The sequence below is a fragment of the Eriocheir sinensis genome, chromosome 41, assembly GCF_024679095.1.
Source record: "Eriocheir sinensis breed Jianghai 21 chromosome 41, ASM2467909v1, whole genome shotgun sequence".
NCBI classification, from domain to species: Eukaryota; Metazoa; Arthropoda; class Malacostraca; order Decapoda; family Varunidae; genus Eriocheir; species Eriocheir sinensis.
The window spans coordinates 11,916,104-11,943,603 of NC_066549.1; the positions used below are offsets into that span (position 1 = coordinate 11,916,104).

Consider the following 27,500-nt stretch of genomic DNA (forward strand, 5'->3'; position numbering starts at 1 on the left):
TGGAGTTGATATACAACGAAGAAAGCCCACTTTTGCCTTATGGGATTATCATTTGCACTTTTCTTTTGAGTCGATCTAAAACAAAAATACAACTGACAGCCACGTCTTTACACTTTTCTTAGGTACTAAATGACCTAACAGAGACGTCCAAAAGATTAATTTACGAATATGAAATTTCATGCACTCTGGTGGTGATGTTCAGGGTTGCTCGCAGGCCAAGAACTATCATGATGGAGTTTAAATGGACACTTTCTTTTAAGCTCCAAAGCCCCGCCTTCAGGGTAGTTTGCTTTGCACAGTTTCTAAAAACTTTCATGAGCTTACGTAAAAAACTCCGTGTTATTCACGAAAAGTTAACATTTAGCACAGCAGTATATAATACCGAGATATCTTCTGTTACAATTAGCATGGACAGATAGTTTTCATCAGTATTTCCACCAGGATGTTGTTGAATTCCCAATGATTACAGGGAACTATCACGGCCGAAGTGTTTCTTGAGCTAGGACGTAAAACGTCTACGGACCTAGCAAGCCATGTTTTCATTACTCAACAGGTTCTGTGATGGAAAATATCTTCTAAAACCCCTAAGACCAGATTTTTCATAATTCATTAACTTAGTCATATACCAGTAGGACGAAAAATAGCACGCTAACCATTCTTTGAAGCATAATGAGCTTTTACCATGAGGCTGTTAATGCTTCAGCGCTTCCTCTTTTTACATCTGACTCTGCCCTTATTATTATCCTGTTAGGTTTTTTTTTTTTATGAATCGAATAAGGAACAAAGAATTAGAGAGTTGAAACATATAATTAAGTGCTTGTTAGGAGAAACATGGAATCATGAATGTATGACTTAACAATCTAGCCAACGCCAGCAGGCAGCGGTCAATGCCCTTAGGTCCAGGCGCGCGCCGCTCTGAAGGAGGATGTAATTATAACTGAATTTATTTTTCACATTTTTGTATATATCGAATTTAATCTAGAACCTGATCTCGCCGTTATGTTCGAGAGACTTCTCTTTATAAGGTGAATTGGCTAATTTTAGTACAAATTAAATACCAATTAACAAGAACAATGATATATAATAACTATAATAAACATTTCGGAGTTTTCATTAACACTTGTCATAAATTCATTATTTACTTGTAATTTATTTACAAACTGTGAGTTCTGTAATATATGCTGCGCCTGAATGTCTCTACCAAAACTCATTATTCAAAAAGAGATGGCCTAAGGCAAATAATGTAGAAATATATAGCACAAGAGCCTGTGTGAATGGCAGACGGCCTCCACCGAAGCGAGACAGAGAAATACCCCCGATCAAAAGAGCGCTAACAAACATCGCCAAGGCGCCGGAGGAACACTTCGTTTGAACTGACTATAGCACCCTCGACACTCACTCTTAGAGGCTCTCAGTCTATCCGAGGCGCGGCTTGCTGAATAAACGAGGATTATCCGCTGACGAAGCTCTGGAAAGTATGTACGTGTGTGTGTGTGTGTGTGTGTGTGTGTGTGTGTCGTCCTATTTCATGAAGTGCTGACGCTGGTAATGACGTTGACAGAAACGACACACCAAGAGCAGACTCGAAGGAACCGCTGGCCGACGAGAAGGTTTACAGGGAATAAAAATTAGGAGACTTTCTATTGCAAGACAAATCACGTTGCAACTTCGACTTGATTGTCGTGCCAACGCTGCAGAGCACGACGCCCGCAGATTAAAGTGATGAGCAAACAGGCACACACACACACACACACACACACACACACACACACACACACACACACACACACACACACACACACACACACACACACACACACACACACACACACACACACTGACACGCACACACACACAAACACAAATGCACATACACAAACGCACACATACATAAACATACACAGACAGAAACAAACACATAAACGAGCACACAAACACGCACACACACACACACACACACACACACACACACACACACACACACACACACACACACACACACACACACACACACACACACACATTCACAGAGACATGCACAGACACACACACAGACACACATACATACATATAAAATAAATGTATAAGTTATGCTATCACAGAAATTTCCCTCAATTTTTACAATACATTCCGTTTACAGTTTTCTGATATCTGAAATGGGAAAACCGCACACTAACCTTGTCAAATCTGCTTTACATATTCTGTTTTATGACTTCAAATTCCTGATGAGCGGAAGAAATCAATATTATCATATGATACGTTGTCTGTTTTATGCTACGAGAAGTACCGATGATTCGCGTTAAAACATGTTGTTGAGCAAATTATTAACGAACAAAGTCATGTATCCGTCAAAAAAGTAACCCGCCAACGTTACTTGTGCTTAGAGAGGCAAGGGGATTAATTTCATAATAATTGAAAAAAGATAATATAATAGAATACAAAAAAAAAAAAAAATAGTGTCAATTCCCTTGCTTTAAATTCATCATGGAAACAGATGCTGACTTCCAACTCGGCTGTTACTCCTTGATAATGATGATGATGATGATGATGATGATGATGATAATTATGAGGAGGAGGAGGAGGAGGAGGAGAAGGAAGACACAGGACACAGCGGAGGAGAAATAGGAAGAAGAATGAAAAGAATAAAAATGAAGGTGAGAAAAGGAGAAGCAAGAGGAAGAGAGATGGAGGAAGGAGAAGATATAACGAAAACACACATTAAAATTAAGCTCAAGCAAACAAAGAAAACTACACAGAGACTAAATTCCATTCCCGAAAATATCATACCACACTAACAACCCGAAACTAGCACTAATCACAGTTTACATCATTGCTCAGTCTCCCAATTAATGTCACTCGTTCTCTAGACCATTACTCAAGAGGTTGCCGGCACTCTTCTTTTCAGGGCAGGAGGAGAGAGAGGGAGATTACTCAAGCGGTGGAGAGGAGTAGACGGCTTGTAGGAGAATCGGGAGTGACTTAGCATTTACATTGTTCCCGGTTAGAATCAAGAGCCGGGCTGCAGACTCACAAGGGATAAGGGAAAGGACGACTAGGGAAGCAGGGTAGCCGGGAGGGAATCGGGGTGAGGGGGGGGGGGGGAGAGAGAGAGAGAGAGAGAGAGAGAGAGAGAGAGAGAGAGAGAGAGAGAGAGAGAGAGAGAGAGCGAGGAAGATGGAGATTACGGTGGATTGCGCTGGATTACAAAGCAGCTTCCAGCGTGGCATCCAGAATCTCCTCGGCAAATTCATTAAAATTCAGTGTTGCTACGACACTACAGCATCGCGAGTGATTATTTTTCCGGAGGGCTTGTGGCGACGACTCAGCTCAGAAGCATTAGTCGGACTGCAATTACATGTTTTTCTTTCATATTTTCTTAATTATGTGATTAGCTACTTATACTTAATTATATTTGCTTATCCCTTTATTCATTTATTTATCGAGAAATTTTTAGCCATTCATAAAACAATTATTTTTTCTTAAGATTATCATGAGATAGAGTGAGGAGCACAGACATGAGCTGTATGTGTGCTTGTGTACGTGAATATGTTTTTTTTGTTGTGTGTGTGTATGTGTGTGTTTATTTCTGTGTGTGTGTGTAAGTTCGTGTGAGCCCGTATATTAGTTTTCTAGCAACACACTTATTGTTTATACAGCAGAGGATATAGTCATAATGTATATCATCTCCTTGTCATCGTGCCTCGCGCCACCACTTAAATATTCCTCACACCGACGCACACACTCCAACACGACCCACCCAGACAGTTCCCGGAGAAGTGCAGCATAGTTACTTACCCTTACGAATTACGTAGAGGCCGTAACATTCCAAATTCTGTAGCACTGTAGCGCACACACAGTTACACGCCCACACACACACACACACACACACACACACACACACACACACACACACACCAGCTTACTTTAATCAGCTATTCTTAGCAATCGGTCAAAACTGTTTTCTCTCAACTGGCTAAAAGTATCATTCCCGTTTTTTTTCCAGAGTTGGTGTCGATAATAGTGACTGATTTGGCCTTAAAAAAAAAAGAGAGAGAGAGAGAGAGAGAGAGAGAGAGAGAGAGAGAGAGAGAGAGAGAGAGAGAGAGAGAGAGAGAGAGAGAGAGAGAGAGAGAGAGAGAGAGAGAGAGAGAGAGAGAGAGAGAGAGAAAACTGAGTCATGTCTCCGATAAACCACTGTGGAATATTAAGACGTGTCTCCACCATTCCCAGGCAGCGTTCCGGCAGTGGTCCCTGTCAGTAGAATAGTAGTATGTCCTTTCTCATCCGGACAAGGCTCGGCCCAAGCCAGTGCACCAACACCCTTTACGCCCGGATTAGCGGCTCCCGTCCCTTGTACTACAGACAGGTTCGGAATACACTGCGAGACGCTGTTTTGGGGGATCCGCTTTTTCCATAAAGAAATGCTGACACGGTTGCTATTTCTTTGTATATATGGTATTTCATGATGACGGAGTTTATTTATTGCCTTTATATGACCTCTCCAAACTAAAGCTTTTAATCCGATTATTTACTGTTCCTGTGCTTATGTAAAGTCTTTTCAACTGAAGAGATAATACGATTATTTGTATAGCACACAAGTTATCTTAAATTGAAAGACACGACTGTTTTCCATCTAAGAATCTTCTATCTTGTTTTTCAACCATTTACCGAATACGAAAACAGACGCTTTTTATAACTCCGTTGAGTCGACGTAAAAGCGCTGGTGTAAGTATTTGAGTATATACAAGCTACATCATAATAGGAGGTGCTTGACTGAATGTCTTAGCTAAGATTCTACGTATAATGAAGCATTGTACCGAATACAATTAATAAGTGATGATGTATTTGTAAAGTTTCTTTTTCAACAGAAAAATGGCGATTCGACTTAATTATGATACTCCAGCTACATCATAATAAGGAACTTGACTGTATCTCTTCAGGTGATCTTTGGATACCACAGGAAGGAACCGAATACAAGGACACTGTGTTCGCAGAGTTTCTTTGACAACTAAAAAATGCTGCTACGATATTTTTATTTTTATTTTTCATGGCCTACAAGTTACATTAACATAAGGGACCAGACTGTTACCTGCCAGAGAAAATTTCTCTCTTGTGCTGGAGTTTTCTTGGTGTTCGTTACCCACCAATTGTACAGTTTAGGTGCAATGTTTGTAGAGTCGCTCTGAGAACATGAAACGCCGATATGATTAGTACCATTTAAAAGTTTAAATGCTATTTAATCATAAATAACTTGACTATTTCGTTTCGTAGGTTCTCACCCTTCATGCAACAAGCCGTTACCTAAAAGTCATGCAGACATTGTGTTTGTAAAGACTTTTTTGTTACCCTGAACATGCTAAAATGAATCTATAAATTTAATAAGAGCGGCTTTTAAAGTCTTAGCCGATGCACCACATTAAGCTTTATGGTGCGGGCCACGTACACCTAACTGAATTATGGGAACAAATGATACATTAACTTGGTTTAGTTGGTCATTTAGAGTTTAAAAATACTTCAGATGACAAGCTCATTGATTTTATATGTTATCCCCTGTCCCGCCAATTGCTCAGAACTTTAGTGTATCTGACAAAGACATTGCATCAAACAGCTCTTTGGGGCACACATTGCGTACCCAATAATCCCCTGTCGAGTACCTCTGGAGCCACGCGTACACCAGTTTGAGAACCCTTCATATAAAAGATACATTACATTAAAGAACTATATTGTTTACTATAAAATAAACAATGTTATATTTCAGTACGTTTTTTTTTCCGAACAAGTAAACACACGGTGTGTTTGTAAAGATGCTTTATTAGCACGGGCAATGCTGAAACGATTATCTTTTTACCACAGACGCTACATCCTGTTAAGAGCTTGGATTATTTTGGGCTAAGAGGCTGTCAGGCTGATTATTCATTAGCGGATAAATATATGCTTCCCGCCGCCCCCTCGTGCCAGGTGCATCACCATCCCTCACGCCGGGCAGACCCGCGGCGCCCTCCATTCACCATCACTCACACTGCCTACCTAACCCCCTTGCTGGTAATAACTTATCCCTACTCTTCCTCTCCTCTCCTCTCCTCCCCTCTCCTCTTCTCTTCTCTTCTCTTCTCTTCTCTTCTTTTTCTTTTTATTTTTAACTTCTATTCTTTCATTTTTTCTTCTCTCCTTTTCCCTTTTTCTTTTCTTTTCTTTTTCCATTTTTTTCTTTTTCTTCTTTTCTTTAATTTTCTTCTCTTTTCTTCCCTACTATTTTGTTCTCTTCTCGTCACTTTAAACACTTTAAACACTTTATTATGTTTGTCATTAGAATATATATATATATATATATATATATATATATATATATATATATATATATATATATATATATATATATATATATATATATATATATATATATATATATATATATATATATATATCTATATATATATATATATATATATATATATATATATATATATATATATATATATATATATATATATATATCTATATATATATATATATATATATATATATATATATATATATATATATATATATATATATATATATATATATATGTCAGTGAAAATAAGTACGACAAACAGCCCTTGGTAAGCAAAGCCTTATGGGCAAAAAGTAGAGATAACGAAAAATTAAACTTAGAATACAGACAATAGCCCAAAACGGCTGCACAATAGACCAATATGACAGAGAGAGAAGAAATAAAGAAAACATCTATTGCAGATCAGTTATATAAGGCTTTGAAAAGGTATATTGGAAAATTATAATATTAGTGATGATAATGTTGATAAGAATAACAATAATAATAATAGTAATCATAGTCCCTTTGCTAATACGAACTTAGATACTTTGGGAAAGCAAGAGTAATAAATGTTATATAATGTGTCAAGGAATAAATCGCAGTTTATATTTGTATCATGGTAAGTTAATAGGGAATTCCAATCAATTTCTGAAATCTTTGTTTTAAATTTTGTCCGATTCTCGGCGTTTCTTATCCTAAAAGTTAACTTGTTTCTTTTTAAGATTGCCAAGTATTAGGAAGATTAGAAACACCGGTAGGCGGTCACTTAGGGGAAATAGAAAAATACCAGAAGAGGAGGGAGCTGTAAAGTTAGGCCATATATGGTCTAAGAGCGATGGAGAAGCTCCTCTCTTCTCTCTTTCTCTCTCACACTCTTCGTACTCACCCTTCATCATCCCTCTCCCTCACCCATTTTCCCTCGCCCTTTACAACTCACTTTTCACTTTTCTCCCCTAATTCTCATTCCATTCTCCTGAACCCTAAATGTCCCTCTCTCTCACTCTCTCCTCTCACCTTACCACTTCAGTTACCTTTTCCCACCTGACCCCTTACATCTCACCTCTCCCATTTCACATTTCACCCTATATTCCACCCCCTCGATCCTTAACCCAATTCCATTACCTCTGATCCCTCTCCCTTTACCTCTATCTAAATAATCTCCTACTATCCTTTTCCCTTTTCCCACGCTCCTTCACCTCCTTCACTCTCCTCTCCTCACCTCATATTTACCCGTCTCTCCTTTACATTTACCTTGCTCTAACCTTCTCTTCCTTCACCTCGTCCTTCTGCCCTCTCATCCCTCTCCTTTATTCCTGCACCTCACAAACCCACCTTCTCAAAACTTTCTTCTTACATACAAAATACGGAATCAAAATCACAAAAACACAGACCTTTGTCACCTCTAACGTCTCTGGATGCCTCTGCTTAAGAAAGAAATGCAGAACACCAAGAAAGAAAGTATGAACCTAGATACCATTCGAGCTAAGATCTCACCACTTTAGTTCCTACTTCCTAACTCACGCCCAATTCTCCTTTCCGCAGCACGAACTTGTGGTGGCGGCGGAGGCGGGCGGCGCTACGGTCCACACCATCGTGCAGGTCCGGGTGGCCGACGTGAACGACAACGCACCTTACTTCCTGCGTCCAGAGCCGGTCTTCACGGTTATTGAGGAGGACGACCGCGACTTGCCCTCCCCGGTAACCACGGTGAGTATAGAGACGACGACAATCTTATGAATGAGACTAAGCTAAGATGTCTTTTATCCACTTTCCCTTCTTCCGTTTGCTTCTTTTTTCAAATTAATTTGATCCTTGTTTTCTTTCTCAGACGAAAATACATTTCAGCTTTACAACCAAAGGCTTCTTTTCAGAAACTGATGATGAATCACATATTCAGTAAAAATATCATCTGCAAAGGGCTCTTATCGGACAACTGTGATGTGTATGTTTTACTGAGATTCTTGATTAATTTTACACTCACGAGAATGTCCAGCTCCTGCCATGTAATTATGGCCAACACTGCATCCATATAGTCAAATATTTGACATTATGACTTTTTAACTTGCGCTTTGAGACTTTACAATTCCCAGTATACTTTGATTTCACTGTGAATCATTAACTGAAATACTTTTTTGATACAGTATTTCGCATCAACCACCGTTCACAAAACCGGAAACTAATTTCGTCTCTAATTATAATATTTTATTAAAAAATCCTATCTGACACTAAACATTTAATAATAATCAAGAACGTGGAGCCGCCAATAGGAAGAGTGCTCGCCCGCTAGCAACCCCAAACATCACCTTTAAACCGATGGAAAAGTCTGCGTGGAGGTGGCCGGAAGAATGTGAGGTTTGTGGCGAGGGAGAGCTTGTGTGAGGAAAGTTTACGCCGAACGACTGGGATAAAAGGAAATGGAGGGCAAAGGGGATAGGGTGTGGGGCAGAAAAATGGAAGGTGTAGAGTGGGGAGAGGGGGGTGAAAGGTGTCGGCCAGAGGAGCGAGGCGGAAGGATGCTGGCTAATGAAAATCCAGGAAGAGAGAAGGAGGTAACTGAATGGAGCTTGACATGGGAAGCGTAAAGGATGAGACAATATGAAAATGGCTTTGTACGGAGGAGGAGGAGGAGGAAGAGGAAGAGGAGGAGGAGGAGGAGGAGGAGGAGGAGGAGGAAAAAATGAAAGGGGGTGAACAAGGGAAATATAAGGAACAGGCGACAGAAAAAGGAGAAAACAGGTAAAGGAAAATATTAAGCAGCACCAGAAACAATAAAAAGCCGACATAGTGAAGAAAGGAGAAAAATATGGAAAGCCGTGAATAAGAAGAGGTGAGGATGAAGAGAGAGAGAGAGAGAGAGAGAGAGAGAGAGAGAGAGAGAGAGAGAGAGAGAGAGAGAGAGAGAGAGAGAGAGAGAGAGAGAGAGAGAGAGAGAGAGAGAGAGAGAGAGAGAGAGAGAGAGAGAGAGAGAGAGAGAGAGAGAGAGAGAGAGAGAGACAGAGAGAGCTTCTGATAGAAAGAGAGGCGACACAAAAACGCAGACACACAAAGACAAGCGAGAGGAGCCGAGGGGGAAGGGAGAGGCGGGAAGACTTGATGGGGGAAGTGGCGGAAAGGGAAGAAGTGGAGAGGAATTGTGAAAAATGAAAAGGGTGAAGGAAAGAAAAGACAACTAGAACAGGAAGCAATATAAGATGATTGACACACACAATATACGGAGAAAGAGAAAAGGAGAGAAAAAAGGGTAGAGAAAAAAATATGACAGATAGCTCGAAAAAAATGACAAACTAAGATACAAGCAGAGCAGACAGACAAACGAATACATTTACACAACACAATATAACACACACACACACACACACACACACACACACACACACACACACACACACACACACACACACACACACACACAAGCCAGAAAGAAGACACACCACCACGGAAAGAGACACACATCCGCAAAAGCGCGAGAGAATGCACATGCAAATTGAGGAACCAGTGAAACGGAGAAGACAGGACAAAAGCGAAAGAGAGATGGGGCAGGAAACGCAGCCAACCTGGTTTTCTCGATGTTATGGACACTGTGTATGAAACTGTTGTTCGAAACGAGGCACCCATAAACACGAGAAGAGCGAGAGCGAGAGCGAAAGAGAGAGAGAGAGAGAGAGAGAGAGAGAGAGAGAGAGAGAGAGAGAGAGAGAGAGAGAGAGAGAGAGAGAGAGAGAGAGAGAGAGAGAGAGAGAGAGAGAGAGAGAGAGAGAGAGAGAGAGAGAGAGAGAGAGAGAGAGAGAGAGAGAGAGAGAGAGAGAGAGAGAGAGAGAGAGAGAGAGAGAGAGAGAGAGAGAGAGAGAGAGAGAGAGAGAGAGAGAGAGAGAGAGAGAGAGAGAGAGAGAGAGAGAGAGAGAGAGAGAGAGAGAGAGAGAGATAGAGAGTAAGTGAGTAGGGGCGTATGAGCTAAGGGAACCCGGAGAGCATTATTTTAACCCCTTGCCACGGCTCCCTCAAAGACTTGTAAGAGTGTCTGATTCCGTTATATATATGATATCGAGTATGTTTCTCTGATATCGCTGCTTCATCAAATACAAATATCGCTTTACATTATTTAGGCGTCTCCCCTTTCACTCTCACCATCGGCTACATTACTTTAAAAGATCAAGATATACGTGAAGTTTTGCAGGATATTCTTCTTACATATCGATGCTTCGGTCACTACAAACAGGACTCTAAATATTTTGACGTGTTGCCTTTCACAATCAGAATCTTTTCACATTCCCTTACTGGCCACAAAAAAAAGAGAACTTTTAAAAGTAATATGGACGAACAACAAGTTTTTGAGTGGAAGTTGAGAGGAAAACAAAAATTAAAAGAATCTAATGCAGAAACGACTGCAACATTCTTACAGAAAATGGAAACAGGGTAGATGCATAACTAGCCAATCATAGTTCAAAACTGGGACACCAGGAACAACGATGAGGATGCCAAAAAATCTATCAAACTGAATTTCAGAGTTCTCGTACGATACAATTATTTTATGATAAGCTTAGTTGACATCAAATAAATACAAACTAAAGGCTTAATGGTGGGGCTTTCGTTACCATGTCCACATACAATTAAATACATACACTTAATCCAGGGAGCCTTTGAAATAACAATATTAAACATAATAATATATAACAATAATATCATGGCAGAAAATTATAACAACTTATAACATTACGCAGTAGGAGTAACAGAAATAACAATGAATCTAATATTCAAAATAACACTAATAATTATGTTATTAATAATAATAATAATAATAATAATAATAATAATAATAATAATAATAATAATAATAATAATAATAATAATAATAATAATAATAATAATAATAATAATAATAATAATAATTGTGATAATAATCGGCAGTACGTGTCCCTAACTCAGCATCTAACCTTTTCCTCATCCCTGACTGCCGCTAATAAGAGACGTCCCTTTTTGGGACTGGCCAGGCTTTAGGGCGCTTGTCACCTCCCGTCCTTCCCACTCTTAGGAAGCCAAGGAACCGAGATTTAAAAGAATGGTGAAGGAGGAAGAGAAAAAGACGTAGGGCAGGGTATGGAGAAAGAGATTGGGAGAAATAAAGAGGGTTAGAAAGAGAAAGGGAGAGGGAAGCGAGAGAATGAAAGGGTGACAAACAAATACAAATACACTCTGAAACACAAAAGCCCAACAAAAAGAAACTCCACACACAAATACTCAAAACGGAAAATCAAACCGACTGGCAAACAGACAAGCAGATCACAGACCCAATGAATTATAACGATATCTATCAATGAAGCATCAGTAAACTCGTCGTTCCAGGTAACACATGACACATGATAACTGCTCTGAACGAGTGTATGATATTGTACAGATTCTCAAAGTTCCCTCCTCTAGGAACTGACAATAATAAAGATTGCTTATAGATGTACCATACGCAATCGTCAAACTCAACTGATAGATAGCAAATGAAATAGGATATATTATTTTTAGTTGTTGTTTTAGTATGAGGTTGAAGAGCCCTGTAAGAGTTATTATTTCCATGACCAGTATTTTTGGTAGTAAATTTAGTTCGATTCTTGAAAAATTAATGCGTCAAAAAAGAGGCAATTTTGACTCTGCACGCCACGTAAATCATCGTCTTTGCAGGAAAATAAATTTCACGAAATCTTGTGATCGCACTCGTTCCGCCGCAGCTAGAAGTGTTCGAGATTTATTCATTTAGAGATTTTACGTTTGCCTTTACAGAATTTCCAACGTTTCCTTTTAGCGCGAAATATCTCATTCTATGTATACTCTAATGGACGTCTTCCATTTCACTGATTGCGTGGTAAATTTACGTGTGTTCCGCTCGATACGTTACTCGCATTGATCTTTTTAGATATTTTTTTTTAACAAGAGTAATATTTCCAATCTGTCAGTTTATGTATTCCATTTAAAGCCTTTACAATAAATAAGAAGTGTTTCATTAGCAGCGTTCATATCATGGCGAATAGTAAGCCTTGCAAGTATTCATTTCGGGCATTATCAAATGATGACGCGCACTACGCCCCTCAAGTTTATATTCAGCCCAAACACCCCAATTAACAGGTGAAGACGTGATGAGCATTGTGAAGGGGACACATTCATCAACTATTCACTGGGCGTTTGGGATACTAATGACATACAGCTCTAGGATCTTTCAGTACATTATATTATGATGAAATGGCAGACCAGTGTTGACTACGAATAAAAAGATAATTACTAAAATGGAAAACACGGCGGACAGGCCATCGTGGTCAAAAGTTCTCTCAATTTTATTACTTGGATGACGCCACTACATTATGTCAGTCAATTTATATATAATCTCAAGAGATGTTGCATACGTAACACTGCCTTTCTTCTACACATCGTTCCACACATAGCACCAACACGGCGGACGAGTAGACAAAATAAAATTCCCAAACTGGATTTAGGATATGGAAAAGTCACTTGATCTTGAGTCCTTTTACATTTAAAGAAACGAGGTTTCTCCTGCTCTCACGTGTGCGTACATGTGTGTGTGTGTGTGGGGGGGGGCTCGTAGCTGGGGCGGATACGTATGTGCTACACTGCTTGGCTTATTGACACATCCTCGGCATTTACTTGGCACGTGGTTAACCTGACCCGTGAAGCCTTCTTCTCTCGCCCCGGCTGGGACTCGCCCTTATACGAATAGCTGGTTTAGCCGTAGGAAGTGACTTTAGTTCTCCCCGGCCAATTGGGCTGCAGCAGAAAGTTATGGCAGGACAGCCGGAGCCCAAGCAACAGGATTCCCCATGTGAGAGAAATCTCAAGTGATGTTGACAAGCAGTGGAGGTAGGGGCGTCTACCATTGTTGCCTCGTGTCTCCTTATCTCTCCTTATCTCCTCTCTCTCTCTCCTTATCCCGTCTATGAGTTTACCTCACCTTTCGTTAAAGTCACGACTTTTGGAAGGTAGTAGAAGGCACAGAAGTGAGAAAATAGTCCGTGATACAGAACACGACGACAATCTGCTTTTTTTTATTTTCCATAACATAATGTTTGTCCATACGTATTTTGGTCCACCTTCGAGTATAGCCCTGTGGATGATACCCAAATCAAACTGATTTATTTACAATGGCACGTAATCATGTTTGCTTTTGTCTTCAGGTTTCTAAGCCTCTTGTTCCCCACAAACATATTTTGATCAAATGTGAGTGTCCTATTACGTAGTCGCAAAACGTCTACAGTATCCTTCCATGTAAATGAATTTACGATGCAACTATTGGTCAACAGAATAATAAGGATAGCAACTGAAGCTTCCCTATCAGTTTCACAGCACAGAATTTGACCTCATGCAAGGTGCGCGAAACAGTCTACGGTAGTTGACAATCAGGTTTAACTTACAGTTCCACACAATCAATGATTCTCTCGAAACACCCATTCAGATTTACCACTCATGGTAGACCATCTTTGCGACGGTAAAGCAGATGTTGATGTTGAGTGATGAGGTTTTGCTAAAGACTCTTGACGAGGAACATCTTTTCTCCCTCGTCTGTCTCGTCAGGGAAAAAACAATCAACATCGTACGTTACTATAGATATTATTAGTGTTTTATTTTATTATTATTGTCATTACTAGAACTATTATTCTCTGTTATAATCTCTCCCTACTAATCGTACCATCATAAGCTCTCCCTATGCATGGCATTATCCATGTACATATCATCTGATCAAAGTTTCCAATGCCTTCCATAATCACAACCCTGTCCTAATCCTACCTTACTCAGACTCCCTAATCCTTCCCTATTGAACACATACCTATTCCTTCCATATTCATCACACATCTGTACTCAGCTTACTCAACAGACCATCCTAATCCCTCCCTCTCTACTCACGACAATTTCTAATACTCTTCGCATTGATCCCCTTCCAATTCCCTTCTTACTTCCATCGTTTCCTTTCCCTCCCTGCTCATCATTCTTTTTCCATATTATAAGACCCTTTGCCCCATCTCCCTGTACCCTCTTCTTTTCCTTCCCTTATCATCATGATCCACAAGAGTCATTATCTATGCGGTAGAACAAGATCAGATTCTTTAAGTCGCTTGTGCTTCCAGTCTTACTGTATGGCTGTGAAACATGGACACTGAATAGTATCTTGGAGAAATTCGTCGATGCCTTTGGTATGAAGAGCCTTCGCAAGACAACGGGGTATCACTGGAACGACTTCCTGTCAAACCAGCACCTAAGCGATGAAACTGATTCGAGGTCTGTTATCAGCTTAGTTCGTGAAAGTCAACTCCGGCTATATGGGCATGTGGCACGCCTCCCAGACGTCGATCCTGCTCATAAGGTTGTTTCTATACGACACAACCCTGAGTGGAGACCAAGGGGACGACCTCGTAACTCATGGACCAAGTCCATCGCTTCTGCCAGGATGGAATTCTGATAGATAGGTCAGTTGCTTGGAAACTTGCTCGGGGGACCGTATGGAGTGGAGGCGGAGTGAGTGAAGCGACCCGCCGGCGGGCGTATGTTCCCTTTTAATAGTAGTCCCTACGAGACTTTTTCCTACTATCTCCCTACACCCTTTCCTTTCCCCTGCTTCTCCACATCCTTTTTTTCCATATTCTCCCTTCAACACCCTTTCCTCCACCCACCTTTTTAATCTCTTCTCGTCTTCCCCTCGTGGCCGGCAGGTGAAGGCAGCGGACAAGGACTGGCAAGACAAGCGTGGCCTCCTGTACACCCTCAGTGGGGACGGCGTGGACGGCTTCGCCCCCGCCGACGCTTACTTCAGCATCGACGCTCTCACGGGGGAACTCATCCAGCAGCGGGTGAGTGGTGGCAGTGATGATGGTGACGTAATGTGGATTTCGCTTTCAGGTTGTATTATGTGACCAGTCCACCTTTCCAAAAGCGCCCATCATTTCATATAGCTCAACTACTCACATTTAGAATAAGAATGTTTAAGTCTTCCTAAAAATAATCGAGTGTTCTGCAGTTCAATCTCGCCTTAGTTTGATCCAAAGGTAAAAGAGGTGGCGTAGATTGGTGGGGGCAAGGGTAAAAACTTGGTGGTGAAAGAACAGAAGCAGTGTCCGTGTTTGATCTTCTTAAGAGTTTCGCGTATTTGAGTGCTTCTAGTCCTTCAAAATGTATATACATGTTCGTCGTAACTGAGAATGGCATCGCTTGGCTTGAGTCTCGATGCAAATATCAATAATATTACGGAGACAACACTTCGGCAATATTATTTAATGTCCCGTCGCCCATAAGCTGCGACTTACCGATAACATCAATAGACTTTTAATGCAGGATTGTTTAAATAATTCCCGCATTCAGCGTTTTGTATGCTCCAGTGCCTTTCAGATCGACAGGTTCACTCCAAATATCTATTTTGTTTCCGACGAATGTTTGATGCCTCGGGTAGTCAAGCACACCATACGGGTCATATATTTGGTTCATATTTTTTTGTTGTTGTTATCAGGTTACGTTTTCCTCGGTCAAAGATATTTCCTTTGATTTATTAAAATAACTAATGGAACCTTCTTGAAAATGGACTGCTGTTTTGTATATTCTTCACACACAAAAAATGATACTCCAAAGTAAATTTTGTTATGTTTTATTATCAATTTTATTTCTAACGATATATACTCAATTTGCAGAGTCACTTCTACTCCTAAAAAGAATGTTCTCAGTAAACTGACTTATTAAGTAATAATATATCAGTATCAAAACTTTTTTCACATATCAACGACTTGACTATAAAAATATTCAAAGGCTTAATTATACCAAAGAACAAAATAGACTTCTTCAAATCTGATTCGATTCCAAGGCACAGCATGACAAACAAACAGGTTTAAAGGTGCAGATCGCCTCAACAAAGCCACCCGTCATTGGGGAGCAGCTATACGGAGTTAGAAACGAGTGTGTACAAATTTAAAGAACTCTGTTTCCAATCAAACCTGTGGCAGTAACACCAAAAAATATATAAATGTGTCATGTAATAGTTCTGACATGGACGAACGTTGATCCGTGCTTGAAAACAACCAATAAGTGGATTTTGACATTCTCTCTCTCTCTCTCTCTCTCTCTCTGTCCACTTCACAAACACACACACACACACACACACACACACACACACACACACACACACACACACACACACACATCATTTTCCTCCTCTTATTACTCGCATGGCGTCTTAATCCTCTGTCTGAATGGCCACTCAAAAAGGAAAACTCACCCTGTTCCCTGACATTCCCTGAACATTCGCTAAACTCACCACCCTTAGAAATAATTGGTCTTTATTCTGTTAACACACCCTATCTCCTCACACACACGCACAACACACACACATCAGATTCTCCAAGGTAACGTTTATAAAATAACACATTACCGTATGTTGCTTCAGGCGCTGGACCGAGACCCTCCCCGTGGCCGGCATATGTGGAAGGTGCGGGTGCAGGTGAGGGACGGCCAGGCCCTCAGGTCAGGCGACCACCACCCCGCCCCCCCGCACAGCCACAGTCGCCGCCCCAGGCACACTGAGCGGAAGATTCAAAGGGAGAGAACGTTAGACAGCCGCAAGGGAGAGACTGGAAAAACAGGTAAAGAAGAGAGGGAAAAGGGAAAAGAGAAAAAGCAGCAACATGTGGAGTTTTTCAAAGAAACACCAACCAGGTTTTTCAGGAAGCTTCAAAGTGAACCAGAGGAGAGTTTAAACGAATTGCAACAACTTAAAAAAACAGCGAGCTCGACGGAAAACGGAGACGTTGGGACTGAAGGGTTAACCAAACGGCTCCACACCTCACGCCTGCACCAAATGATCGAGGCGGCGAGGAAAAATGTTCCACCGTCCCAGAAAGTTGAAAGCAGCCAGACTGAAAGTTTCTTCAATTGGCCAGAAATGAAAGTTTGGAAAACACAAAAAAATCCTCATGCAAAGGCATTGATTCCCTTCCTGGGTGAGGGGTTTGTGAAAGACCAATTACAAGAAACGAAACTCAGATATTCGGGAAGTCAAAAATACAGTCCGGGACCCAATCGCCACACTGCTAAAGAAACAAAGACAGTAAAGCCATTATTTAACAAAATACAAACCAATTTATCACATCCAAATACATTAGGAATTCTACGGAAAACTGGACGGTCATTGAAAAGTAGAAAAAGTAGACAACCAAAGAGACTTCGATCTGCCGGAATGGGAAGTTTAGCAGAAAGTTCCTCGGATGTCTCGGGAGTCCGCTACAAACACAACTTTTCGGTGAGCGTCGCCGAAATAGGAAAGGGAGGTGTACCTCAGCAGACATACCTCGCTGCTGAGGACTCTGAAGCCTTTGTGACGAAAAACTTTGTAGTAAAGGAAGTATGCGTCCATAACGACAAAGCGTTCAGTATATGTTCTAAAGGAGCGGAAAACGTCTCGAGCGAGACAAATGCTGCACCTACATACAATGTCGTGAGGAAGGTTGAATTAGCATTAAATACAGAAGAAAAAGATGCTCTTGGTTTGTGGAAAACAGAGAATTCAACCCCTTCTATAAGACCCAAAGGGCTCCACCACGCAAGCAGGAGGGAGTCAAAGCAGAAAGGGAAAAGCTCTTATGCTAAGGAGGCCGCATCATCCCACCTCTGCCTCGAGGGAAGTTGTATGAAAGAGGTGACATTATTACCAAACGAGATCACTGGAAATAGAAAAATTTACTCTCCTGCTGGGTATGAGCAAACTGAGAAGAATAGAAAACCTAACACGAAACTGAAAAAGACTTCTCTGAAAACTACACTTAAAAATGACAAACATCCTAAACGAAGGATGAGACGTGGTAATGAAGGACCATACAGCTTGAATGTGACGCCTTCCATTAGGGAACGGAGGGAGGCTGCGAGATACAAGCAACAAGGAAGAAAGAGCTCCCATCGAAGCAAAACGTATAACCCTATGGGGAACTTAGACACTGGGGTTGGAGGAGGCGGCGGTGGTGGAGGCTGCGGGGACGTGTTTGGCGGGGAGCTGCACGATTACAACGTGTCCAGGACCAATGGCGGTGGGCCTGGTTGGGTGCACAGAGGCCGCGTGCATCTGGTGGAGACGGTGGTGACCCTGCTGGTGAAGGACATCAACGACAACCCGCCGGTCTTCCCTAACACTACCATGTTCGGGGAGGTGCAAGAAAACGGCCCCATAGGTGAGTACGACTTTTTCATGTTCACGTGGTTAAAGGCCACTTTAAAAATATATATAATTTTTTATCATTATTATGTTCTATCAAATATCTTGGGCAACCTCAAGAGCCAAGCAACTTTCGCATGCTTCTGTGTGACCTTTAACGACTTATTACATCAACAAGCAGGTCTCCTTGTGGGGCAACCGATAACCTTACGATGTAGAGACTTGAGACATACTTTATACAGGCGCAACGATGGATGAAGATATATGTAGTCTTGATAAGGAGTCTCAGGAGCAGGAAGTAGCGGGCTTTTTTTTTCATTATTGTTTTCTTTTTTATTACGCCCTTGCACTGTCTCCCCTGCTGTAAAAAAAAAAAAAAAAAAAAAAAAAACGGCAGAGTGAAAGACAGAACAGGTTTTGGTCTTGTGCCTTTGGTGATAGCCGATTACCAGGGATAAGAAATATAAGATGAACGTTATGATTAATGTTAAGGAGGTGAGTTCTGCATGTATATGACGCCAGCCATAATGTGGTGAGTGCAAAAGGATGATGGTCGAATATTTAGTTCATTGTTTCAACACACACGAAAACATATCTAAATACGCCACCATAATAACAAAATAAGAGACTGACTTTTCCATCGGAGTATATCTTTAAAAGTGACATTAAAATCCTCAACAGCCGTAAATAATTAAAATGATGCAAAGATTTAGAACATTATTCCTACCGCATGGCAACGCTTCATTAGGCAACTCGAGCACCAAAACAAGATTACGCGAAGAAAAAGGAGAGAGAGCAGGTGGGGAAGCGCGGGTTAGGGAAGGACGGGAAGGGAAGGGAAGGGAAGGGAAGGGAGGGGAAAGGAAGGGAAGGGAAGGGAAGGGAACGGGTATGAAAGAGAAAGAAAGAGAAGGGAAGGGATGAAAAGGAAGGGGTATGAAAGAGAAAGGAAGGGAAGGGAAGGGAAGGGAATGGGTATGAAAGAGAAGGAAAGAGAAGGGAAGGGATGAAAAGGAAGGGGTATGAAAGAGAAGGGTAGGGAAGGGAAGGGACGGGGTATGAAAGAGAAGGAAAGAGAAGGGAAGGAGAGGGAAGGGATGGAAAGGAGCGGGTATGAAAGAGAAGGGAAGGGAAGGGAAGGGAAGGGAAGGGAAGGGGTATGAAAGAGAAGGAAAGAGAAGGGAAGGAAAGGGAAGGGACGGGGTATGAAAGAGAAGGAAAGAGAAGGGAAGGGAAGGGAAGGGAAGGGGTATGAAAGAGAAGGAAAGAGAAGGGAAGGAGAGGGAAGGGATGGAGAGGAAGGGGTATGAAAGAGAAGGGAAGGGAAGGGAAGGGAAGGGAAGGGAAGGGAAGGGAAGGGAAGGAAATGGAAGGGAAGGGAAGGGAAGGGAATGGAAGGGAATGTATGAAGAAGGGAAGGAAGGAAGGAAGGGAAGGACGGGTATGAAAGAGAAAGAAAGAGAAGGGAAGGAGAGGATGGAGGAAGGGGAAAGAGAGGGAAGGGAAGGAAGGGAAGGAAGGGAAGGAAGGAAGGAAGGAAGGAAAGGAAGGGAAGGAAGGGAAGGGAAGGAAAAGAAAGGAAGGAAGGAGGAAGGGATGGAAGGAAGGTAAGGAAAGGTAAGGAAGGGAAGGGAAGGGAAGGGAAAGGAAGGGGAGGAAAGGGAAGGGAAGGGAAAGGAGTGAAAAGAAAAGTAAAGAACGAGTAAGGAAAGACTGGGAAAGAAGGGGAAGAGAAGAAAAGGGAAGGGAATGGAAAGAAAGAGAGGGGAAGGGAAGGGAAGGGAAGGGAAGGGAAGGGAAGGAAAGGGAAGAGAATGGAAGGGAAGGGAAGGGAAGGGAACGGACGAAGGGAACGGAATGTAACGGAAGGAAAAGGAGGAAAAAGAAAGGGAAAGTAGGAGAAAGGAAAGGATAAGAAGGAAAGGGAAGAGAGGAGTAGGGAATGGAAGGTAAGGAAAAGAAGGGAAGGGAAGGGAATGGAAGAGAAGGGAAGAGAAGGAAAGGGAAGACAGGGAAGGGAAGGGAAGGGAAGGGAAGGGAGGAGGAGGAGGAGGAGGAGGAGGAGGAGGAGGAGGAGGAGGAGGGAGGGGATAGAACTGGAGAGGAGGGAAAGGAATGGGAAGAAAAGGGAACGGAGGGATGGGAAGGCAGGAGTTGAGAAAGTGAGGGAGGGATATGAATGGGATGGGGAGGAAGGGAAAGGAAAAAAAGAAAAAAAAGAGAGGATCAAAGGGAAGGGATGGAAGGGAAAAAAAGGAAGGAAAGGGATGAAAGCCATGAAAGGGAAAGGAAGGAAAAGGAAAACTAAATAAGAGAAAAGGAAAAGAAAAAAAAGAAATGAAAAGGAAAATAAAGGGAAGGGAAAAGAAAGAAAGGGAATAGAAGAGAAGAAACGAGAAGGAAAAAGATTGGAAGGGAAGGGAAGCGAGAGGAAGAAAAGGGAAGAGAAGGGAAGGGAAAGGAAGGGAAGGGAGGGGAAGGGAAGGAGGTCGTTCCCAACTTAGACGGGAAGCACTTGTTTATCAATTAATTTAATGTGGAGCTCCAACAAGAATACATAACGAGGTACTGATTAGTGCTTGTGCCGTGACACCGGGAACAATTTGCCTACATTAACCCTTTTTCTTTTGGTCGTGGTGGAAAGAACGAGAGTCGGAGGAGAGCGAAGTTGTGTAGCGTCGCCGATGACCGAGGGAGGGAGGACGCTTTCCCTTCTTATGCACATTATGAAGTCAATCTGGTTAATGCCAAACGTGTTCCTCGGATCCAGTTGAGGGATTTCGTTAGTGCGATGCCGAGAATATCCGCGACAGTAAATGAGAGAGAGAGAGAGAGAGAGAGAGAGAGAGAGAGAGAGAGAGAGAGAGAGAGAGAGAGAGAGAGAGAGAGAGAGAGAGAGAGAGAGAGAGAGAGAGAGAGAGAGAGAGAGAGAGAGAGAGAGAGAGAGAGAGAGAGAGAGAGAGAGAGAGAGAGAGAGAGAGAGAGAGAGAGAGAGAGAGAGAGAGAGAGAGAGAGAGAGAGAGAGAGAGAGAGAGAGAGAGAGAGAGAGATCCAGCCAGACAGCCAGACAGTCAGCTAAGCAGACAGACAGAGACACAGACATAAATAAGAACTAACCCACATTAACAGAGACAGACAGGGAGAAGCAGACACAGACATAGAGGGGCACATGTACAAAATGACCGGTAGATAGACAGACAGACAGACAGACAGAAAACAGACAGACATAGATACAAATAAACAGGTGAATACAGATGGACAGACAGACAGAGACATAAACGGACACATAAGTTTAAAGAGAAACAGACAAAGAAGTAAAGACAGACAAAGACAGGCATAAAAGCAGACAGACAAAGAAATATAGACAGTAATGGTCAGAAAGACAGAAGAGTTCCCAGGCATGCAGAAAATTTGACAGGAATATACAGGCAAGCTAAGTGTATCATTAAGGATACAAAGCTAGATAGAGATTCCCCAGTTAGCTGCCGACTTATTAACCAGCAGTAAAGACAAATGGTATTACGTGAGAATGCGTCGGAACCACTAAACTTGCCATTCAAGCCCATCGCTATGCCTTTTAAAATACTACCGGAGTTCCACATATTTTACCTCTTTCACTCTTCTATTAGTAATCTCTGGATCAGTTTTCCTTATGCAATATTTTCTTCCTTATATAATATCAACTCAATCAAAATGGAAGTATCAAAACATCTGAGGCAAAATCTGAGAAAGCTTTGGCAACTAGCTCTGTTTTCTCAGTAGGAATAACATGTTTGGGGTTTTCTTCTTTCCCTTTTGTTTATCCGCTAGTGTCTTTCTTCCTACCGTAAAAATGGGAGAACAGTCATAAGTTAGTGATTTGAATAGCGGCCCGTGGATTCGTTAAGCCAAGCAGAGTGACCACTACTACAACTCGGGGGTGCATAGACGCAGATCTCTCACAAGGCAGGAGCGGCAGGAGGGCGGCTCATATCAGCCACAGCCTCCCCGGCGCCACCACTACACCCGATGACAAAGTGAATGATTGAGTGCGGACGGAATCTCGACTTAATGGTGTGCTTTTCACGGGCCGCCTGCGAAGGACATATTCTCTCTCATAACTATAAATATTAACGATGCTTGGAAAAATTTGATTCTAAGGAGGATTAAAAATAAACCCATGCAACCTGAAGCAGACGACCCTGCTCACACACACACACACACACACACACACACACACACACACACACACACACACACACACACACACACACACACACACACACACACACACGCCTTTTTTTCTTCACACAGGCTCCCGTTTTCAATCTCTGGAATACGGTGATGACAGAATTCCATTAAAAATAACAAAACAATTTAGCTACGCCGTGATGTTCCACATAGTGTATGCGAGCATGGCTGGTGTTGCAAAAAAAATTATGTTGCAGCGATACACAACTTACAAATTCTAAATATTCAACGAGACGCGGAGAGGGCGCGCCAGCCGGATACACTAATGGTAAAAACCTGTTCGCGGAGCTGGTGTTCTCACATTTATAGCACAGTCCCCAAAAATAGGTAAATGGAAGAAGTTTATTATAATTGTAAATTATGAAGCAAAATACGAAGAATTTAATTTCTTGTTAGGAAGAGAAAACTCCAGCAAGACGTAGAAAAGGGAATAGGCCTGTACACGAGGCTTATAAACACATATCAATATGTTTTAAACTGAAACACGTCTAAGAAGAGAGTGGATTTTTGCATATAATATAACTTACGAGTTATTACTCCTCACTGCAAAATCAATGTGCTTCTACCCTAAACCTTGTGCACTTTTTACGCCCTTCATTGTGCGATCCTTACTGCACAACAACCTTGATATAACTAAATATTGGTATTTTTTTCTATTTGTTTGTTCGACAACTAAATCACCTATGACTAAATCATCTCCCTATCATCTAATCAACTTTAATAATCTATGTTTTAAATATTAAAGGATCTGTTAAAAAAAAAGATCATCCTTTAAGTCTATTCTTTTATTTAAGGATTCTGTACCACGGACAGAAAAATGGGTCTTTTTCTTCCTTCTATTAGTATTAGTGTTTGCTTTAGTCTTATTATTAATGTTATATTATTATTAATGTTATATCATTATTGTTATTATTATTATTATTATTATTATTATTATTATTATTATTATTATTATTATTATTATTATTATTATTATTATTACTATTATTAGTAGTAGTACTAGTAGTAGTAGCAGTAGTAGTAGTAGTAGTAATAGTAGTAGTAGTAGTAGTAGTAGTAGTAGTAGTAGAAACAGCAGTTTAAAATTCTGCGGTAGATGTGTCTGCCTTTTGACAAAAATATTAAACCCAAATTTTACACAGAAAAACAGTGGGGATTCATATTTAATATTTTTCACTCCTTGTTACACAATTAAATATTTTTTAGCCTTTCGCTCTGGCCGACGAATAGCTTTCCCGCCCTTATTACCTTTCCATTTAATGCGTGCAGGTGATGAGAAAGGCAAGAGTGGAAAATAACCTTTTTGCAGGTCTGTTTTATTCCATCGCTTTCCAGGTGAATAACAATTTGTAATTCAAAGTTTTCCAGGCGAATACAAATTTGTAATTCAAAGCTATTATAAAATAAGTTGTAAATACAGACAGATGTATGTTCACTGCGCGGGAGCTAATGAACTAAATACATCTCTGATTGGTCCCTCTGAAATAAATTAGGAGGAAAAAGGAACTATTACATATCCACACCACCATCCACGGTAAAGATAAAACCAAAACCGTTGCCGGACTACATCAAAAGAAAACAGTGAAAATGTAAAAAGGTCATCGCATAAGGGAAAGCCCCATTAGCAGACGCACTGAGGCGAGTGTCCAGCGCTGATTTGAGTAATGCTGGTGACATATATATATATATATATATATATATATATATATATATATATATATATATATATATATATATATATATATATATATATATATATATATATATATATATATATATATATATATATATATATATATATATATATATATATATATATATACACATACAAACATACAATATATATATATATATATATATATATATATATATATATATATACAATATATATATATATATATATATATATATATATATATATATATAAAGAAGAACCTGGTGTCCTTCAACGCTCAAAACACAGTTTCTCCACCTATCCACTGACACAATCTTCCAAACAACTATCCCTATTCTTTGACAACACCCAGCTATCACCTTCCTCAACACTAAACATCCTCGGTCTATCCTTAACTCAAAATCTCAACTGAAACTTCATATCTCATCTCTTACTAAATCAGCTTCCTCGAGGCTGGGCGTTCTGTACCGTCTCCGCCAGTTCTTCTCCCCTGCAGTTGCTGTCCATATAAGGGGCCTTGTCCGCCCTCGTATGGAGTATGCATCTCATGTGTGGGGGCTCCACTCACACAGCTCTTCTGGACAGAGTGGGCAAAGGCTCTTCGTCTCATCAGCTCTCCTCCTCATACTGATAGTCTTCACCTCTTAAATTCCGCCGCAATGTTGCCTCTCTTTCAATCATCTAACGATATTTCAACGCTTACTGCTCTTCTGAACTTGCTAACACCATGCCTCCCCCTGCGGCCCCCTGCTGCACTGGACTTTCTACTCCTCCGCGGCTGCCTCGCTCGACTCTCATGCTCATCCCTACTGTCCAAACCCTTATGCAAGAGTTAACCAGCATCTTCACTCTTTCATCCCTCACGCTGGTAAACTCTGGAACAATCTTCCTTCATCTGTATTTCCTCCTGCCTACGACTTGAATTTTTTCAAGAGGAGGGTATCAGGACACCTCTCCTCCCGAAACTGACCTATCTTTCGGCCACCTCTTTGGATTCTTTTTTTTTTTTATTAATTACATATATATTAATATATATATATATATATATATATATATATATATATATATATATATATATATATATATATATATATATATATATATATATATATATATATATATATATATATATATATATATATATATATATATATATATATATATATATATATATATATATATATATGATAAAAGATGAGCTGGTCAAGAGGCGCCACATGAGGACGAGGTGGCTTTCCCCGCCCTCTCCCGTCTCTCCCTCTCCAGTATGATCAACCTTCGTGCTATTCAAATCTTCTTTTCTCGGTTGCTGTACTATTCAGGCACCAAAACTAGCATTCGCTAGTCCCAACCAATTCGGCTACGTTAAAATTATCATAGTTATAGTGTTATGGCATGCCAGTTAAAAGAAAAGAAAATTAAAACTGCTCGTTTATCTGTTTTTCTAAAAATTGTCTCAGGATGAAAATTGCATCACTTTCATCTGTACCGTAAAATTAGTATTGCCATTTTTTTTCCTGGTGAAATTCGTTAAATTCAAATGCCATCCTTGGCCCGTCATGATTTGGAGAAAAATGTCAAAATTATGGCCGTGACAGCAGGTGGCGGTGCGTGCATGGTGCGACGGCGGTTCTCTCACAATGCTGAATATTCATGGCACACCAGTGTTGCATCATATGAAAAGAATGCAGGAATTATGATTTCAAAATTTCACTGAAAATGAATACATTTTTTTATGTGTAGGATGTATGTTGCAACACTACCTGTTTCGAAGGGAAGAAATGAAATATTTGAAATACACACACACACACACACACACACACATGTGTGTGTGTGTGTGTGTGTGTGTGTGTGTGTGTGTGTGTGTGTGTGTGTGTGTGTGTGTGTGTGTGTGTGTGTGTGTGTGTGTGTGTGTGTGTGTGTGTGTGTGTGTGTGTGTGTGTGTGTGTGTGTGTGTGTGTGTGTGTGTGTGTGTGTGTGTGTGTGTGTGTGTGTGTGTGTGTGTGTGTGTGTGTGTGTGTGTGTGTTACAAAGCTGCGTGCTGATGCAGGTGCATCGTCGAGTCAGTACTTATTCGTTTCAATGTGTGTCGTCTACAGCCCCGTTTGGCCACGGCAAAGATCACAGGGGGCGGGGCCGGGGAGCGGGATGGGACGAGGCGGGGCGGGTCTGGTGGGGCAGGACGGGGCGGGGCGGGGGGCATGGCCACAAACTCGCCGAGCGGGTCATCACTGATTCACGCCACCAGTGTTGTTTTTTCGAGTGTTGATAACTTTTAATTCCTCCCCGTCTCCCTCTAGAAAACAATAACCTCACGTATCCAGTTTACCGTCACGGCTTACGCAATTTTGTGAACTCCGCGGCAAATAGCACACGTAAACATTTCCCCATTTCAATAGGATGCAAAGTGAAATTAATCGAGTGAAGCCTCATTCAGTTCCCCCTTCGCGGCGCCTTTATTCCCTCTGCTGCCGCCTGCCCGCCTGCCAACCTCATGCATTTTCATTCAATTAGCATTTCCGGCATTATCAGATCCCTTCCTTTGTTTGGCAGAGTGTACGGCGCCGAGGCGGTAACTTTCCTCTTCCTGATTGGTGAGCAGGAAGTGTCCTGGCCATTGGGAGGGGAGGAAACACCCACTGCGCTTCCCGTCTTCTCTCCTTGCCCTTGGTGTGCGTCTGGTGGGGGGGCGGGTGTCGTAGGGGTCTGCATGTCATTTCCTCCTGTTCAACTTCCGCATCTCCTCCTCCACCACCTCCTCCTGTGTCGGTGATTGTGGTAGTAGAGCCGGTAATCGAGGGGATAGCAGAGGTAGTGGTGGTAGTACTGGTAAAGCTAGTTGCCGTGTAAGTAATAGCAGTGGTGGTGGTAGTGCTGCTGCTGTTGATGGTGGTGGTTGCATTAGTAGTGGTCGTGGTGGTGGTGGTGGTAGTGGTGGTGGTGGTACCTTTATCGGGAGCACATGTCGTTGTTGTCGTTACTACATTTTTTTAGTTGTTCTTTTGCTTTTCCTGTAGCAGCTTCTACATGACAGTCTCCTGTACAGGCACCGCCACCACCATAGGGTTTGTCAGCAGCCTCACTTTTATTGAAATTCCTGGCGATGC

At 41.4% G+C, this 27,500-nt stretch overlaps 2 protein-coding genes across 2 annotated transcripts in view; both read left to right on the forward strand.

Moving 5' to 3' along the window:
* Positions 1–15,395, forward strand: part of LOC127009653 (putative neural-cadherin 2) — a 58,507-nt gene extending 43,112 nt beyond the window's left edge. Inside the window, exons 3-4 of the mRNA XM_050882915.1 lie at positions 7,856–8,020; positions 15,013–15,395. Coding sequence (XP_050738872.1) covers positions 7,856–8,020; positions 15,013–15,213 — 366 coding nt within the window. The 3' untranslated portion in view covers positions 15,214–15,395. The remainder of the gene's footprint in view (positions 1–7,855; positions 8,021–15,012) is intronic.
* The window catches only part of LOC127009752 (uncharacterized), an 84,292-nt gene continuing 71,817 nt past the window's right edge, over positions 15,026–27,500 (forward strand). Inside the window, exons 1-2 of the mRNA XM_050883132.1 lie at positions 15,026–15,150; positions 16,731–18,532. Coding sequence (XP_050739089.1) covers positions 16,764–18,532 — 1,769 coding nt within the window. The 5' untranslated portion in view covers positions 15,026–15,150; positions 16,731–16,763. The remainder of the gene's footprint in view (positions 15,151–16,730; positions 18,533–27,500) is intronic.